The 18,680-nt window shown below is 42.9% G+C and overlaps 2 protein-coding genes across 8 annotated transcripts; one reads left to right on the top strand and one right to left on the bottom strand.

The window, feature by feature from the left end:
* Nucleotides 1–495: 495 nt before the first annotated feature.
* On the top strand, nt 496–16,296 carry ash1 (histone-lysine N-methyltransferase ash1). Of its 7 annotated transcripts, none has more exons than XM_069054572.1 (12): nt 496–770; nt 1,001–1,209; nt 1,260–1,724; nt 8,813–11,196; nt 11,248–11,674; nt 13,081–13,707; nt 13,769–14,000; nt 14,053–14,397; nt 14,450–14,654; nt 14,880–15,128; nt 15,177–15,561; nt 15,611–16,296. In XM_069054572.1, exons 2-12 carry the CDS (start codon nt 1,009–1,011, stop codon nt 15,752–15,754), a joined length of 5,664 nt encoding a protein of 1,887 aa, XP_068910673.1. In that variant the 5' UTR covers nt 496–770; nt 1,001–1,008; the 3' UTR covers nt 15,755–16,296. The 7 variants fall into 7 exon arrangements, with proteins under 7 accessions (XP_068910673.1, XP_068910672.1, XP_068910671.1 ...); XM_069054571.1 differs by having other exon boundaries at nt 496–790; nt 8,819–11,196; XM_069054570.1 differs by having other exon boundaries at nt 496–790.
* Vps33B (vacuolar protein sorting 33B) lies at nt 15,790–18,571 on the bottom strand. Its single transcript, XM_069054579.1, has 2 exons — nt 18,183–18,571; nt 15,790–18,134 (listed from the first exon to the last, which is right to left on the bottom strand). The coding sequence occupies exons 1-2, from the start codon at nt 18,332–18,334 to the stop codon at nt 16,511–16,513; spliced, it is 1,776 nt and encodes a 591-aa protein (XP_068910680.1). The 5' UTR covers nt 18,335–18,571; the 3' UTR covers nt 15,790–16,510.
* Nucleotides 18,572–18,680: the final 109 nt, after the last annotated feature.

Below are 18,680 nucleotides of genomic sequence, written 5' to 3'. Positions count from 1 at the left end.
TGAAGTATAATGTGGCAGTGGTAGCCTGAAGGAAAATAATAAACATTTCCCGAGGGATACTGTCAGAGAGATGCGCATGTTTCTCGTTTAAACACAATTAACTATTTCTTTTTTAATAAACTGCTGAACGAGGGGGCATCTCATTCGACGAGTAAATAATAATGAAAAAGAGCCAACAAAATCTTCTCATGGATTTAATTTGTTTCGTGGGATGCGCAGAAGATTAAAGTACCAAATAAAAAAATAATTTGCAAGTTCCAACGAGCAATGAAGTTTTGTGGGTCGCCTGCCATCTTTCCGATGGTAGTCGAAGTTGGTACCGGGACTAAAACAAAATTCATTTTTACGGGACAATAATATATTTGTACCGATTTAGAAATAATAAAATGGTAATGTTTAATAAAACTTGAAATAGATAATGAAGAATTATGAAGAATTTTCTAGAAATTGCAATTGACAGGATGACAGGTGTCATTTTATCAGCAGTAACTTTTCATGTTCGCATGTTGGTAGCACGTGTTTCCAAGACGCTGTTGCGCAATTGACATTCGTATCATGTAACATTTTCGAGTTTAAAAATTAATATTGTGCAATTTCCAATTATCCAAGTTGAGTTGTGGTAAATACCTGTACCGGTGTCAAAAGCGACGACAGACAAGAGTGTTAACAATGAAAAGTTTCGCATACGCGACCTAATAATCAGCTGGATGCCATCTTGTTTGTAAAGTGGAACATAAACATGGAAATAGACTTTTTTAGCAACGACTAATGTACGTAGAGTACAGAAATGGTAATTTTAATGAACCGGCCACCCTAACGACCCATTGTCCATCGTTTTTCCTTCCGATCCAATCGTGTTATTGTTAACGGTTTTTGTCCCGTGTCAAATCAAAGTAACATGGCGTATCGTTTGTTTTTTTCGTTTTGTTTTGGCGCCAATATTGATTTGTTCAAACATGTTAGCAAAGCAGTTGTTGGCAAATCGTATTTTGTACCGTAGGTAAGAAAATGGCAGGCAATGAAGGTACTAGCCAAACAGAATTATGGTCTTCGGTGGTGCACCAACCATGCGAGGAACCAGAAGAATCAGAGTTGCCCAGCACAGTGGATATGGCTGCTTTCAGTACCGGATTGAGCGTGGAACCGACCAACACATCACAAAATAATGACAACACCGACTCTGACAGCGATTCTGAGCCTGATTCAAGTGTAAGTCCTGACCGACCCGCCCATTCACATTATACGGAATCCCGTTCCAGAATTCCGGTAGCGAAGCCTGTCAATCTTCGAGCCAGAGCGATTCTTCCGACTCGGACACCTCTACGTCGAGCGTAGAGTCGTCGTCGCGCAGCTCATCACCGGAGTTCTCGGTGACCAGTTCTCAGACCAACGGTCTGCGACTTACGATCAGAAAGTCTTCAGGGAGTCCACCGGCGGACAAAATGAGCAAGACGGCCGACGCCAAGTCGGCCAAATGTGGGGACTGCAGTTCTTCGTCGGACTCTGTGTGCTCTTCGGACTCTGAAAGCGAGTCCGAAGCGTCGGGCGCGAAAGTTATATGCGGTAAAGCGAACGCGAAAAGTGCCAAGGATAATGTTGTTAGGAGGAGTGCCGCGAGGTTGCGAACTAGAGTTCCAGAAAAAAAGGACGACAAAAAGGGCAAGAAGGAGGCGCCGTCGCCGCCGAAGGGTCGGCCGAGGACCAGGCAAAGGAAGGCCAAGAAGGTAAGAGTGAATCGTGCGCAGAGGAAGAAGAATAATTTTTTTGACAAGTGACATTTCGATAAAACAATTTTTGACAGCTGTAATTATTTTTTGGTGAAATGGCGTTCCAATGTTATATAATTTTCGATGGAAACTGGTCGAGAGAGTAATTTGCGGATTTTCCGCATCCCCTGTTTGCGGTCGGAACGTCTGGAATTAGCGCCACCCACCCGCAAATCTGAACAATTTATTTCTCGGCGGTCATCACGCTGTCAACGCCGCTAACGAACCGCATCAAGCGTTAACGAGTTGACCACATTCGTCCTTCTAATTCGCACCCCGACTGTCGCTTCACACATCTACCGTCGTTCCTCTTCTTTCATTCACATCAGACGTAGAGATCGTCGCGCGCGCGCCTCCTCGTTGTTTACAACAACCTTCGTCAGTGTTGCCGGTAGGCCACGCGACCTCCTCGTTTTTAATTGATCGCCGAATCGCCGGCGAGTAGGAGGTAAAAGGTGTGTAGTGTGTGCTTGTCAGAATGGTGAGACACGTGGAAGTCGGCGCCACGGCCGCGGACAGCGGCGCCCTCGCCGAGGGGGTCTGGGAGTACGTCAGTCGGCTGGTGAAGTCGTACCGCACCAAGGAGATGGAGATCCAGTATCAGGTCAGCGGGAAAAACACTTTTCCGATCGGGATTAAGCGGGAAATCGTGCGGATCCGTTTTCGCGGGGTGAGGAAGCAGCCCTTAAAAAGTCGCCGGAAACGAAACCAGGTCGAGTTGGGGCCGCCCCCCTCGTCCCCCGGCCTTCCGGGGCGATCCTGCTCGAGATAGGGGACGCAGACGTAATGGAGGAAGTCCCGCTGTCTGGTGCTTTGTTTTCCGAGACTAATTGCGCCGCCTCGTGATCACTTGGTACTCTTTCGAAACCGTTCCCAGACGGTTGCCGCCATCCACACACACAATACATATAAATTCCATCTCAAGGTCAATGTTACACGGTTTCCCCCTTCTCGGTCGGGTCTCTGTGCTCTGTTTAACTCGGCGGCGTTTATAAATCGAAGAGCGCGGATTTCGATGTTTATGACCGGTAATTCGCGGCCAGATTTGGAAGAAAACACAAGAGATGGGGGGACCTTGTGAGATGTCATTATTCGAGGCCGCGGCCTCCGATCTCTAAACATCCCACACCACAAAGCAGATATGTCAAACTCGTAAAATATCGGCAATTATGAGTGCTGTTCAACTTTTTTTTTTCGCTAGGTGTTTTTTTCCGTAAACAGATTTCTCGGTTCATTAATCTCCGATCGGGTTTTTGTCGACTGCCAGATTTTGTGTTTCAGATGAATGATACTTGTTTGACATTCAACTTTTATTTCTCTCGACGTCCCCAACAATTACCGAGATCGCGTGTGTTGCAAATCTTTTCACGATTTCATCGAACAACAGCCTTGATCTATGCCTCAGTCCACAGATAATCCATTCGAAATAACATAATCTATCCCATTTTCTGCCGCATTAATTTGCCCGGCTTTCATCGAAGAATGTGGATTCGTAATTCATCCGCGACACAGATTGTTTAATTTCGTAATAAAACTGCAGCGAAATAAATGCATTGTGGTTTGACGGATGGTTGCATTTCAAAAATGTAATAAACGGCCGGTTGCTTCGCCGGTCGATATTAATCAGGACTTTTTGTTCTGTTCAAGCTACCAGTTTGAATAAACAGTCGCAAGCGGCGACTAATCGGTGCCCGTAACGTCTTATTTGTGTAAGAAAATTATGTTGATTTAAAAATAAACTGCAATTACAATTTAATCTGCACTCGTGAAGGCTTATAAAAATCCCGGAACGTTGCATTTTAGCCGCGTTTTATTACGTTCAGATTGGATTTATGCAAATTTGATAGATTCGTGTGGTCAAGTCGCAAATACAAGAGTCTTGAGCGGTGGAGTAAAAATTGCAGCGGCGATAAAACGGTAATGAAAAAGAGTCGAGTGCGTCTCGACGTTGCATGAGGCGCCTTATTTATCGACGTACTCTATCGTAACGCCGCTAATGACAAGCTGGGGGCGGAGGAAAACGTCATTTTTAAGTGGGAAATTTGTTTGTTGTTTCTTTTTTAACACCGAGATTAAATGCAAATCGTGCGGCCAACCTTTACCAGAAACACCATCGTTTCGTGGTAAAGTTGTGTCGTACCGTTCCGGAAATGGGTACATGATGTACCGGCGCCACTGCTGCTAACAAACATTCCATCAAAATGATTTGGTAAATATTTTGTTTGTGATTGTTTTCTACCGGGAAGGATCATGATTCGAATGTTTTAAAGGAAAAAAAACACCCAATTAAAATGCAGAAACTATCCCGGGAAATATTTCAGATTGATGTCATAGTTGTGCGTCTTTGCTGAATATTAAATCGCCCAGGTGGGATTAATTGAGCTGAGAAATAGTTGGCAGGACGGGAAGCGCGTTGGGTTTTCGATCGCAAAACGACGAAGTATCTATCTGGTTGTCCCGTCCGCGGTGGCAGGTGTTGCGTCGTGGTATTCCCGCTTTCCGTGCAGGTCCGGGCGCAGGAAATCTCCGTACAGGGCCGGATCCGGAGGCGATGCATCGGTAAGTGCGATCCGTTGGTCTCGGTGAAGTCAAGGCCAGCCGGTAACATTGTTGTCTCGAAGAAGGCGCGCGCGAATCTCAACCGGACCATTGCTCTTTCATTACCCCGCCTTAATTAATTGCTTCGGCCGGATGCCGGCCGCGGGAGCAACCACGACAACGAAATGTCACCAAGAGAAGAGAGAAAGAGCGATGAAGACGTCATGGTGTAGTGACAAGATGTGGGCTCCGGTGATATATCATCACCGAATGGGAACGGGTCCGGTTGGTTTTTTTTTTTTTTTCCGGAGATTGCGAATTTTCGGCGCGAATTCCTGGTCGACCGTCAGGAATCGGACGGAATGGTGGTTTTGCGGTTAATTGTTGCGACGCAATTAGATAGCGTTTGTAAATATCAAAAGGTGCGCTTTCATAACGTTCGCTTCTAACATTTTCATATATGGGCAGTCGAATGAGGCAGGAACGGTAATCAAAGCCGATCGAAATGCACCTTCACACGTTGTGGTGAGCTGGAGGCTTGGCTGTCACGATGCCAACAAGCTATCTACTTTATTGCAAAGAGTAATTTGTCAATTTCTTGACGACACCGATGAGGAAATTGCTCAAAGAAGCAGTTAGCAGACAATAAAGATTTTTCGGTGGAATGGTGGAATAGTGCCGGTCTGGTATCCGGATCTGACACCTCTCGACATTCTCTTTCTTCTTGACATTCTCTTTTTGGGATTAAAAAAAGATGGCTGACAATTTAGACGCTTGACATTTTCATGACGGATGAAGTAATCTGGATTTACCACGACAGGGGTCCATTGGAGTCTTATTGTTTTTAATTTTTTAATAGAAATCAAAGTTTTGCATAATGTACTTGGTTCAAAAATGTTTTCTGTTTTTATTCTAGATACTTTTAAAGCGAAATGGAGCAGCTGGGAAATGAAGTATTTAATAAAGTTTATAACGACGAAATAAAATATCACATGTAATTTGCCTTCTTCCCGCAAATTAGTTTGACAATATCAAATTGAAATAAACGAATAATTTGAAAAGTCATTAATACCAACCTGAGAATATGAAAAAACTAGTGAATTAACCAACCAGACAAGTACAGTTTTATTTTTGACAGTCCAAGTATACCAAGTGACTATAAATGATTGAATCAGATTTTATGGTTGGCATCTCTGGGTTGGTACCCCTCGTCAACATGTCATCTCTTGGTTCCTTGTTTTGTTAACTTACGAATTTTGGAAATTTAGTGTTATTGTGAATAACCGACGTTGCAAATAATATTTCACAAAATAATGGTGAAAACTTATTGTGCTCAACGTTGAAAACCATCATTAAAAATAAAGAATCAAAAATATACATCTTTGTTTTATTTGCCTTGAATTGACATATAATATTTGAATTTAAAAATCGGGTATATCGACATAAAATATGGTGCCCACATAACAAAAATTTATAGTCACTTGGTATTTTGAGTTTACTTTGTTTTCTTTTTCATTGTTCTATCCAAAATAAGAATTTTTTCCAAGATATGTACCTTGTGATGGTGACTTTTTTCTTAAGTTGGGAACATTTTTCAAAAATACGTACGTCATTTTGACATTTTATGTATTATGTAAAAATTGTGTCAAACAGGCGAGGACGCCTATGTTTATGTCAACTATCACATTAAAAAGCAGAATAACCAACTATTGTTATATGCCAACTATATATATGCATTACCAACCTATGAAAGTCATATTCATTTAAAAACACCCGGTACATATATCGAGGAAAAAATGGTGTTCTCTTTCTCTCATTATATTCTTCATCACCCGATACCCTTGGTTTTTTCTCTTCTCTCGCCTATTTTTTCGGTTGAAAGATTTTTTTCTCCAGAAACATTCTTTTCCAAATAACAATTCACACACAAAAAGAAAGCCTTTCGGTCCCATTTCATTGGCCTTTCTGTTTCTTCTATCACATTTCTGGATTTAAGCAGTCACATTCGATTTGTTGGAAAAAGTCTGAAAGACTCGCAAAAATAAATTGAAACATCAACAACAAACTCGTCCGAAGTTGCGAATTTTTCCACCAGTCTCGTACTATCGGCGCCATCGAAATGTGAACGCCAAATTTTCCTAGTGTGTGTTGTAGCATCAATCATAGGCGTGCGTTAATGTGTCAGATTTGTGACAATTTTCACAAACATAATTTTTCAACAGACTTAATTTATTTTTAAACAATATACATGCCACGACACTTGACCGATATGGGAAAAGCGAGGGCTGTTACCAAACTCGAGGAAAATTGTAAAATTGTAATAGAAAGTTATAGGTAATATGTAGAAATCTTTTCTTAACTTTCATACATATAGTACGCCACTGAACAAAGTTTTATTTAATGTACCGGGTGATCAAGAAGGACTGTTTAAGTTGGCAGTACAATTAAGAAAATTTTTTAATTCGGTTATTTATAACACTGCAATCGAATATGTTTTGTTGGTTTATTTGACAAATATCTGATGTAGGTATAGCATTAACAACGACAAGCCATCAACAGCCGAAAGTTACTCCTGTTATACGATTTAAAATACAATTCAGAGTTACCAACTTAAACAGTCCTATTTGATCACCCCGTAGAACAAAACAGAAGACGTTTCTATGGCACCAGAAATTCGTTCACATTTCGTTGGCGCCGATAGTACATATTTCAGTTGCGAAATATTTTCCGAACAAGTTTATTTCTCGTTTTCACTTCTGGGAAAAATCAATTCGCGCTCGGGGGGCGTCGCAGGTCCCACCTTTTCCTCTCATTCGAACATGCTGTACCCGATAAAAACCTTCTCTTGAATAAATTTCAGAGAAATGATTCTCACATTCGTCATCTGTTGGGAAAATGACAGTTTTTTTTAATGTTACTTTTGGTTTGCGTCATCCTCGTCGACTGGTACAGCCAGCAATCCTTACCATGTGGTATTCAATTCAGCAGTGTTATGTGTTAAATGCTTCCTCAAAATCCTGCAGTTCGCGATTTGACAAATCACGGTGGCACAGCCGTTTTGCCACCGACCTAGTGAGTTACATGCGTTAGTTTGTTATCGAGTACGATTCCACAATGTGCCGACCGTTTAATTTATTTGTCTAGTCTAGACTCGGAACTGAACCGAGAACGGCTGGAGAAAGGTCTCGGTATGTTTAAACAAGCCAATTCAAACGCGGCGAAGTGTGAATATGACATTGTTTCAACAATATAGTTACATAATTCGGTTATTAACTCGAGTAATTTGTTCTACATGCATGTGTACCTCTCGACACTTTCACGCTTTAGACGATCTAGAATCGAAGAAAAAACTCCAAGTCTATTCTGTAACAGCATAAAAAATTGTTGACAGAAGAATCGTCGCTTTTCAGTTTTTTTCGACGTGTCAAACGATACCCGTTGACAATGTGGCGCCCAGAGCGAGACATTTATTGCTTCTCTTCCGTCACAAGAACTGAAGAAAAAAAAAAAAGAATAAAAAGTGTGGTATTAGCATATTTTTGCCCCTGGGGCAAACGGGTTTCAGATTCAAAAGAAATATCAACTGTCAAAAACAAAATTACACTTGTTAGGTTAATTTACTAGTTATTTTCACATTTCTCGGTTGGTATCCACGATTTTTCAAATGATTCATTGGTTTAAATCCGATACTGTCAATTTGCAAATTTAATTGAGTTCTAATAATAATAATAATATGGAAAGTTTAAAAATTTCGTAACAAATTAGAATAGTTTTATTAGTGTGAGAGAAAAGAGCAAATGATTGTTTTATTTAAACGTTTCCTCTGTAGACTTTTTAGTTTCTGCATTTTAATTTAAAGCTGTTTAAAATCGAAACATAACCTAAGTTTTTTTTGTTGCTAGATTCGACGTAAGTATATTAAAAAGAAAAACACTTTATGAACAATTTCAGCTTTTTGGAATTTACAGATTGATTTTGAGCTGTGTCTAAATCGAAAGTCGCGAATCGGCATATCGGTCCGAAGGGTTTGGTTTATATCAGTCGGATTCCGTTATTTCTGACAATGTTGTCTTTTGTATGCATTTTGGTGTTGTCTCGCTCGTCGCGGACACCTTGCACGTTACCGTAGCTTACACCTGGCGTCGTCGTGTATGCGATATCGCGTGATATAGTCTCCCCCGATCTAATTCAAATGCACGCGTCCGTCTCCCTTCCGGACACCCTCGGCGAGGGTTAAACGACTCAATGTAAAATAGTCGTTCCGTAAGTAGGCGACGCCGCGAAAGAACGCGTCCAAACGAACCACCGTCCGAACGTGGGGAGAAAAAAAGGTCGCCCTTAATGTGCGTGCATGCATTTCCAGGCGAAATGTGTGATTCATATCAGGCTATCGATCCAGGTATGAAATTGTCCTTCTTTCGAAAGCGTAGACCCGAAGCGTAATCAAAATAAAAATAAGAGAAGCATTTGAAATGTGTCGTACTAGGACTACAATCCGTTTTGGTCAGTTACAGATGGCGGCGTCGTTGCCCTTGTCCAGAGGATCGACATACTCGAGCTCGGATTCGGAAGATTCGGACGCCGATAGAGCCATCTTGGCCTCTTGCAGCCTACAAGAGATCAGACAGGAGGACCTGGCCGCCATCTTGCCCGACCAGCAAGAATGCGACGCTTTCGGCGACTTCGAATGCAACAGAGTGGATAAGAATTCACCCCAAACGGGAGACATGTCCGGGTCCGACATGGAACTGCCCCAACAAGCTGTCAACGCTCTCATACAGAGGACCACGGAGAGTTCCAGCGAGTCAGAATCTCACGCGCCCCCCAATCCTTCGACTCTCTACGCCAACAGTCTCTTGCAGCAGTTCGTGGCACAGACTCAGTTGCTGAACGCCCCGTGTCCCATCATCCCGCAGGGAAACGACGGCATTAAAAGTTTACCTTTGAACAATTGCGAAGCCCAAACTAACAACAGTAGTAGTAACAATAACAATAACAGTGAGGGGGATGTGGTGAAGAGGAAGAGAGGGAGGCCGAGGAAGAATGACGTGCAGAAGGCACAACAAGACAAATCTCAAAATAAATCTCTCAACAATGAGTATTGTGGAGATCCGAATGTCTCACCGGATTCGGGGATACAGAACAGTCCGGATCATGTGTCCAGTCCGGAACCGAGTCTTTCTCCCAGTTCGAAGAAAAAAGAGGAAACGAAAAATAAGACTGGCAAAGCAGACAGCAAGTGTGATAAAGTGAATAAGACGGTGATGAATAAGTCGAAAGAGATGAACAAGTTGTCGGTGACGTCGAACAGGTTCGATCGATTGCTGTACGGAAACACCGACCGAGTTTTGTATCCTCCGAGGAGGAAAGTCGGGAGGCCTCCCTTGATAAAGAAAGGTCCGGGGAGGCCGCCGAAGTACAAACCGGCGAACGTTACCAACACCGAAGTCAAGCCTCCGGACAAAAACATCGACAACAACAAAAACACAAAGACAAAAACCGAAACCCGCCCGGTACTGGCGGCCAAAAATAAACTCGACAATGCCAAAGTTAAATACACGACACTAAAAAACTTAAAAGTGATGCACAGCAGACACAAACACAAGAAACACAAAAAATACAAGATCAAGATCTTGAAACCGCTCACGGGAAACACCGATCCGTGCAAGGTGGTCGTGGAGATCGATAAGTTGGTCGCCGATTTCGTAAAATTTTGCGTGATCGGCACGTCGAAACCGCCGAAAGAGAACGTGCCCGAAGTGTTGAAGACGGCGAAGAAAGTATCGAAGAAGCGCAAGACCACCGAACACACGGAGAGAAAGAAGAAGAAGGTTAACGTGAACGCGACCGTCAATAAAGTGAGTTTGAGCGAACAGAGACTGCCGCTGAAGAAGCGTCACTACTTGTTCTCCGACGGGAAGGCCAACGTCAAGCAGACCAAGACCGAAGAGACAGTTCCCAAAGAAGAAAAGACCAATTCGAGTAACAGTTCGATAACGGCGACCACGCCGAAGAAGAGACACCGTTTGGAGATAATCAACAACAAAGAGAAGGAGAATCCACCTGTCAAAGCTAGTTCGGCTCCGTCGACGGTCGAACATCCGAAAGTTAAACCGAAACTGTCTCTGGAGACGCTCATTACGGAGTTGAAAATGAAAAGGGGGTTATCGAGTAGGAACGTTGTCACGAGCGCGAGTGAGAATAAGAAGAACGAGGTGCAAGTGGAAATTCTCGAGGCCGTAGTTAATGTTGAGAATATATGTCAGGAAGGTCATAAAAGTGCCATAGATATCGCGAAGAAGAAGATACGGAAGAGGAGAGCAATCAATAGGACTGGTTTTCCTACAATCAAAAAGAAGAAGAAGAAAATCATCTTGCCTCTGGAAGAATCGATCGACAACACCACGGAAGACGAAAAACCGTTGATATCTTGCGATCGTGTTCCGAAAGACGGCGAAGAATACAACAAATTTATTCAAAGAACCGAAAAACCCGATTCGACCAAAGCCGAAGATTCATTGTCAAAGTGGGAAGTAATGTCGGAATGCGATAGTCTCCCGCAAGACGAACGAACGGAAATGGACAGAGGGGACAGCGGAGACATGGAGGAGATCTCGCTAGAAGCGAGCATAGAACGTTTGAGGTCGAGACTGGACAAGAAGAAGAGAAAGCGGTGCAGCGAAAAGATGATGGAAAATGCGAACGGTTACCCGAAACGGAGACTGAGAGACGTGTCCCCTGCCAGCAGCATCGAACACTTCACGGAGCGAAGACTTCGCGAAGAAAGAGCTTCGGCGTCCGGTGACGAGATGAAGAAGAACAAGAGAGCGCCCAGGTGGAGGAAGCGGTACCTAGCGGCGGGACTCTTCTCAGATTATTTCAAAGAAGACGAGTGAGTATTGACACAAGTGGAGTGATGTTTTTTTGCAAATCGAGTTTTTAGCGAAACCGGTCGAATAAAGAGGAGCGAGAACGCTGTGAAATCGCGCTTGACGTACAACCCCCCCGAACATCCGTACGGTCTCCTGCCGCCGCCCTATCATTGCGGCAAGTACCTAAGGTGCAGGAAGTTGCCGTTCCAGTTGCCGTACGATTTGTGGTGGCAGCACACGCATTCTCAGCTTCCCGGTAGGGACGTCGTCCCATCTTGGAACTACAGGAAGATCAGGACTAACGTCTACAACGTGAAGACGACGACGGGAGCTTGCGAACCGCAACCGTGCAACTGCACGCCGCTGTCCAATTGCGGTGACGACTGCATCAACAGACTGGTCCTGGCCGAGTGTCCCGCCAGTCACAAGTGTCAAAATCAGAGGATACAGAGGCACGAGTGGGCCCCAGGAATCGAGAAATTCATGACAGAGGCGAAGGTAATTAAAGCAGAGTTCATTACTGTCCGACCACAGGAATAAAAAAAAGTGAGGTTAGAAAAATTACCAACTGGTAGCTTCTGGTTTATATGGTTGGCAGTGTTGATATAAATTTGACAAGTTTTTGGTCTCCATGGTGACAAACAAATGTTACACATGATCTCATTTGACACTTTTGACAACGTTCTTTTAACCATGGCCTACTAAATCTGAACTGCGCTACGCTTATTACGGCCGTAACAAAGCTCGGATTTTCAATGGAGCAATTGATTCCGCTAACCTCAAAAAATGTACCCTTAACCAACTCCATCTGTTAGCCAAATGGAAAAGAAAAATGTAATTTGAATTGAAATTATCCAATCACAATCACATAACGTGTTTATTTTGTTAGGTTAACACTTTCTATTTTGACATTTTGACGCAAAATAAATTTTCACGAATACGTTTCATGAACGTAAGAATACCTAATAATTACAATAATCAAATTATGAAACGTAATATTTATATATTAAATGGAATTGCAAAATCTGAAAATGGATAGAGCACAGTAGAAAAATTAAAAGTAAAACTATCTATCTGCAGGAAGACAATACCTTTCTTGTAAGTTTATAATTTTAAAACCTTCCTACTTGTGATTTTATTCTGAATGGATTTCGTTTTTATGTAATCTGTTTTTTTTTTTTTATAAACAAATGTTTAAAATTGGTTTCATTAATAATTGGATAAACTATACAAATTTTATCTTTGTGTTTATCACAGGTAAATATGGAATTCTGTATTAAATGTGGATGCAAAGTAGTAACCAGTGGCTGACAAGGATTTTTTTGGAATTAAATATGATAATATTTGTGTGGCAATATTAGCAAAGTTTTTTAAAAGCCCCACAAATTTACAGACCCCACGGTCTTGAAGCCAAACTAATCGTAACAAGGGTCCTGGAGTTGCTGTAGATAATAAAGAAGAGACATGTATCACAGTGAAATGTTTCTTTTTTTTTTTTTTTTGTATAATTTTATTAATTTCGGATTTGGTTTGGAGGTTGCTGGGAATTTGAAAATAACTGTTGTTATTTTCTCCGCATGTAACGCACTATTTTCCCTTGTTTGTACTTCAACCGTGATGAAATTCAAGGAAATTTAAATTATTGTGGCAATTTAGTTGATTTGTAGTTTAATATCTTTAAAGAGATGGCGCTAGTTAAGGGTAGATTTTTTGAGGTTAGCCGAATCAATCATTCAGCTAGTTTGTTACGGCCGTAATAAGCGCAGCGCAGTTCAGATTTAGTAGGCCATGTTTTAACCTAAATTAGATACACAATTTCGGACATCTTACGCTGGTGGGGACGATTGTAATGAGTTCAGGTACATTTGAAAAGTTTCCGGTAAGTTTTATGCGAATCGTTGCAGGGTTGGGGCGTCCGGACCAAACTTCCCATCAAATGCGGCGAATTCATCTTGGAGTACGTAGGCGAGGTGGTGTCCGACCAGGAGTTCAAAGAACGGATGGCCACCATTTACGTCAACGACACCCATCACTACTGCTTGCACTTGGACGGCGGTTTGGTCATCGACGGTCACCGGATGGGCGGGGATGGTCGTTTCGTCAACCACTCCTGTCAGCCAAACTGCGAGATGCAAAAGTGGTCAGTGAACGGTCAGTTCAGGATGGCGCTGTTCGCCCTCAGAGACATAGACAGTTCGGAGGAGCTCACCTACGATTACAATTTCTCGTTGTTCAATCCCGCCGAAGGACAGGAGTGTAAGTGCGGCAGCGAGATGTGCAGGGGCGTGATCGGTGGGAAGTCGCAGAGGGTGAGGCAACTGCCGTCGGAAAACAAAGACACCAAACACCAACCGGGGCGCGTGGGGCGGCCCAGGAAGAATCAAGCGAAGAGGACGACGAGCATCAAAGATGTACCGCTGCCGCCGCCGTCGGTGCCGGTGGTGATACCGCCGCAGGTCAAGCCGATGAGTCACCAGCAGAAGTGTTTCATTCTGGAGCATCACTGCTTCCTGTTGAGGAATCTGACGAAGGTGGGTGTAGTGATGGCGCTGCTGTCGCAACAGATAGATGTGATTACTGATTATATTTTAGGTGAAGAAAATGCGAGACAGATCGAACAGTTCGGTGGCGGTTTCGCGTCAACAGACCATGACGCCGACCAATCAGGGGGCGGCGTTCATCAATCACTTGAACGCGTTGGAAAAACCGCGCAACATCCGCACCAGACGTCTGGCCCAAGCCGAAGACAATCCCGAGCTGAACAAGACCGTCAAATTGGCAGCAGTGTTGAGGGACATCTGGAACGCGGTCACCAAAGCCAAAGGTAATCGAGTCGCTCTGTTAGCGTCGATTTGTCATTCTCTCGCGTCTTCCAGATGAAAACAATGAAGTGTTGAGCACATTCTTCATGAACATGCCGTCAAAAAGAAAAGTACCTGAATTCTATCAACGCATCACAAATCCTATAGATCTTGGCACGATCGAACAAAACATCGCCACCGGAGTCTACTTGACCCCCGAGAGTTTCAACGCCGACATGAACCGTCTCTTCGCCAACTACGTGCGATTCTACGGACGGACGAACGAAGCAGGGGTGGCGGCCATCAAATTGAAGAAGGTTTACGCCGAGGCCAAACAGCAGAGCCTGCCGAAATTCGAGAACGTCTTGGGGAAGAAACCACCCCCGAACTTCGTCAAGAACAAGGGCAGCAGGAGCAAAGGTGTGTCGTCAACCGTTTGTTCGAGGAGAGGAATTTTTTTTGTCCGTTTCAGACGAGGAAGAAGACATCATTCGGTGTATCTGCGGCATGCCGCGCGACGAAGGTCTGATGATCCAGTGCGAGAGGTGTCTGGTTTGGCAACACAGCGAGTGCGTCAAGGCCGACGTTTCGGCAGAGAGTTACCACTGCGAACAGTGCGTCCCGAGGGATGTCGATTATGAAATACCGCTCGACGAGTTCACAGAACACGGACACAGGTGAGTCATGTCAAGAAAATTCACAACCTGACGTTGCTCTGACACTAATGACACTTGGCAAAGTAAAACGAAATTCCCCTAGTCGATCGCTTCTGATTGGTCAGAAGAAAATGTTTGCCCTGCTTTATTTTGGCCAAATTCCTTGTACCTTCTACACGTTTATCTTGCCATATAAGATTATCCTTACGCTACAAAATGTTTTCGACCTTACGCCATTTTGTACAGGTACTACATGACGTTGCTCCGCGGCGAACTGCAACTGAGACAAGGAGACACCGTGTACGTCCTGCGCGACATCCCCATAGCCGGCACCGACCGCAAGCACACCTACGACACCATAGGAAAAATAGATTACGCCGATTTAGACATATTCAGGATCGAGCGATTGTGGAAGGACTCGAAGACGGGACAACGTTTCGCTTACGGTCATCACTACTTGAGACCGCACGAGACGTACCACGAGCCGTCCAGAAAGTAGGTGAGAACGTTTCGCAAGTGCAGAGATGAATTCGTGTTTTCCAGATTCTTTCCGAACGAAGTGATGCGGGTGCCTCTGTACGAGGCGGTGCCCGTCGAGCTCGTCATCTCGCACTGTTGGGTCATGGACCTGAACACGTTCTGCAAGGGGCGGCCGATAGGCGCCCCCGAAGAGCACATCTACATCTGCGAATATCGCGTCGACAAGTCGGCGAGGTTGTTCAGCAAAGTGTCCAAGTCGAAGTTTCCGATCTGCACGAAGAGTTTCGTTTTCGAGAGGTTCGAGACCAGGTTGAAAGTGTCGAGGACTTACACTCCGCACGATCTCGATCCGGCGCTGATCAAGCCGAGAGGACGGAAGCCGCAAGAGAGCGAAGAATCGAGAGAGGCCGTCATCGCACCGATGCCTGTCCATGTGCCTGTCATCAGAGTAAGTTGTCGTTTGGTTTGGTTAACGTTTGTGATTTGCGCGTTTGCAGACCCCTGGGGAGCAGAAAGCTCGTCTGAACAAGATACTGTTGAATCTCTTGAGTAAAATGCCGACGAAGCAAGCGTTGGACGTTTCGTATCTTCTGGAAGGAGGACGACGGAGGAAGAAGCCAGTGGAGAATGGTAAAAGCTAATTCGAGAAATGGGTGATATTTTAGATATTTTACTCTTTATTTTTTACTTGAAGCTATTAAATGTTATTTATCTTTATTAGAATAATGATGGTAGTTTTTAATTGTTTATAAATGTTTCTCATAGGTTTTAACGACTAGTCATAGTTCTGTTGTTAATTTTATCATTATTCATTATTTATTTGTATATAAAGAAATTGTTGCCTTTATATATTTTTAGGAAGTTGCAAAGTAACGAAATGTTTTGCGAAAATTTATCGTGTACCTAAAATATTGTTTCTGTCTTGATTTGTTTCCGGTGTACAAATTTTTATGATTTTATGTCGAGTCGATCTATTAGGGAAGTATTATTTTAACAGATAAACGCTTTTATTATTTTTTTACATCCGTTTTGTATTTATTGACATGGATAATTTATTTTTTGTCTTAATTGTAGAATTCTTGCCTGATTAGATCGTAAGGTTTTAACATTAATACATGTTTTCGAACATTTATATCTCACATTAGATATAATTTTTAATAATAAATTGTTATATTTTTAATTATCAGTTTGTTTCTTTGAAAAATAATTTTATTGTAACGGGAACATTACCTACAAAGAATATCATTTTATCCTAATACTGGTAATAAATCAGTTGTGTCACATAATTGAAAAATACTGAAACAAGAACATCGAAGTACGCAACTGTTACAGTTTGTCGTGGATGGATGGTGTCATGGCTCACAAATCGTAAGATACAGAAGACGCAGAATTGGGTTTTAGGACAAGATTTCTTTCATCAAGTCGTTTCCGGTGATAATTCTGTCGCTCAAGATGATAATCCTGGACCCCGTCAGAGTTTCCAAAAGATTGCACGCGGCAATTTCTGCGTAAGTGACTCCCCCAACGAGATAAATCAACAACGATCTTCTTTCCAACGGAAATCCTTTATCATTCCTCAAACTCAACACACCCAAACCGCTCAACTTCATACTGATCTCGTCGATGGGGGTGGAGTTCAGTATCATACTCGCGATTTGCGTGATGAGCGGAATGTACACGCCCCCGAACACGTAGCTAGCACAAGTGGGAAACTTCAAATTGATCTTTTCGGGATTCGGCGGGATCTGCTTCAACTTATTGGCGTTGGTATAAAATTCTTTAGTGGCGAACTTGGGAAGTCGAATTTTGGAGTTCGTGGGTGCGGGTTCAGCGATGAAATTGGCGTTGATCAAGTATCTGTAAGCGAAACTGTACGAGAAGCCGAACTGGTGCAGAAATTTCCTCCAGAAGCTTTTCACCTCGCTCTCGCTCAGCTTCTGCGTGACGGAGAGCAAACAGAAGAGTCGTAGACTAACGTGCTCGCTGTCTTCCACACAGAGACTCTCCTCCAGATACGAGAAATTGGCGCTTCTGTTGGTGTTTCGTATGATATCCGCCTCGATTTCCTGCTGGGTCTCATACCGTGACCCCAGGACGTTTATGATCGTCTCCGCCGCCAACAAGTGGTTCGTGATGAATTTCTTGCGGGATTTTGTCGCTTGCAGTTGCGTCTGGACGTATCGTTTGATCTCATCTAGCGCCATCTCCTTCGACTGGACCTTCTCCGTCTTCAACTGCTTGGTTAACGTGCTCAAAACCGACGTGACTTCGGTGAAATATCGGTTCTTTATGTCTGCGTAAACGGAGTCTTGATTGCTGTCCAGCGTGAAATTAACTGGTTGCTTTTTAACGACGGGATTGATACGCCCTTCATTCTTTTGCTGTCCACCGTCTTCTTTATATTCGCAAACACCTGAACTAACACCGTAGACTTCGTTTAACAACGCCGTATATGTACCAGGTGTGAGCAGTGCGCTTGAGTAGTCCACATTTCTGTCGATGACGATTAAGCCACCAATATCTGACTCAAGCTTGTCAGTGTCGCCTTGATTCTCTATTAACAAATCAACTTGGGACAGAATCTTTTTGGAATATTCTCCCAAAGCAACAATGAATCTTGGTTTGCCAATGACAAAAAATAAATTCCACAAAGCTCTAGCCAGTGGAGGCAAAAACGTGAAATCTGATTGCAAAAATAACGACTTGAAAATATTCGGTAATTCTAAACTTAAAATTCCTACATCCAGATTTAAAGGGAACCATTGGAAGGAATGCAATTTTATCACAGAGTAAATCAGTCCCAATTCCTCTAGTTTCTCTTGGAAATGGTACAAATAACGCGGTACCACAATCACGTGAAACTTGTTTTTCACCGGATTTTCTTGATTTATTTGAGAGCGAATTTGGTCGACCACCTGCCTAAATACAGTTAACTTACTGAAGATCATGTAAAAAACTGGAGTGTCGTCGAACTGCGGACACGTCGAGTCCAATTTGAAAATCTTCTCGACGCCGTTCCCTCTGAACAAATATTTGTAACAACTGACGTTACTCAGCCTGTAGACTTACTTAAGCCATTTGACTCCGCATACTCTCTCGAGGGGGCGAATGATGGACGGTTCTAGGACAAGATGTTTGGTTGACGAGACCGTACTCAAAATTTTCGAAAGTTGAGTTTTCGATATTTCTTGAAGCGACGATAGTTTTTTATTTAGTTCCATATTTAATTAATTATTATTATCTTCATTACATCGACATTTGAGGTTATAAAAACAAACGTCACGTGATCACATTAATAAAATTCCGAATTTTCCAGTTACATTTGCAATTACAATTTTACATACATTTTCCATACATAGAATATTATAGAAAAAAGTGGGGTTTAATAACGAATGTCTGGTTGTATTTATTTTTGAGGAATAATTTTGATGATCACAGGGACATAGACAAGGTCAGCAGTTAACTGCGCAAACTGACGTTCATTTCATTTGTTTTTGTTATTGTTATTCTCGACTTTTTCGAGGCCACAAAATGTCGAGAGTATTGTTGAATAAGTGACATTTTTCA

Source organism: Tenebrio molitor, chromosome 7 (assembly GCF_963966145.1).
Source record: "Tenebrio molitor chromosome 7, icTenMoli1.1, whole genome shotgun sequence".
Lineage (NCBI taxonomy): Eukaryota > Metazoa > Arthropoda > Insecta > Coleoptera > Tenebrionidae > Tenebrio > Tenebrio molitor.
Note: the sequence above shows the minus strand (reverse complement) of the source record. Positions and strands in the feature narration are given on the sequence as shown.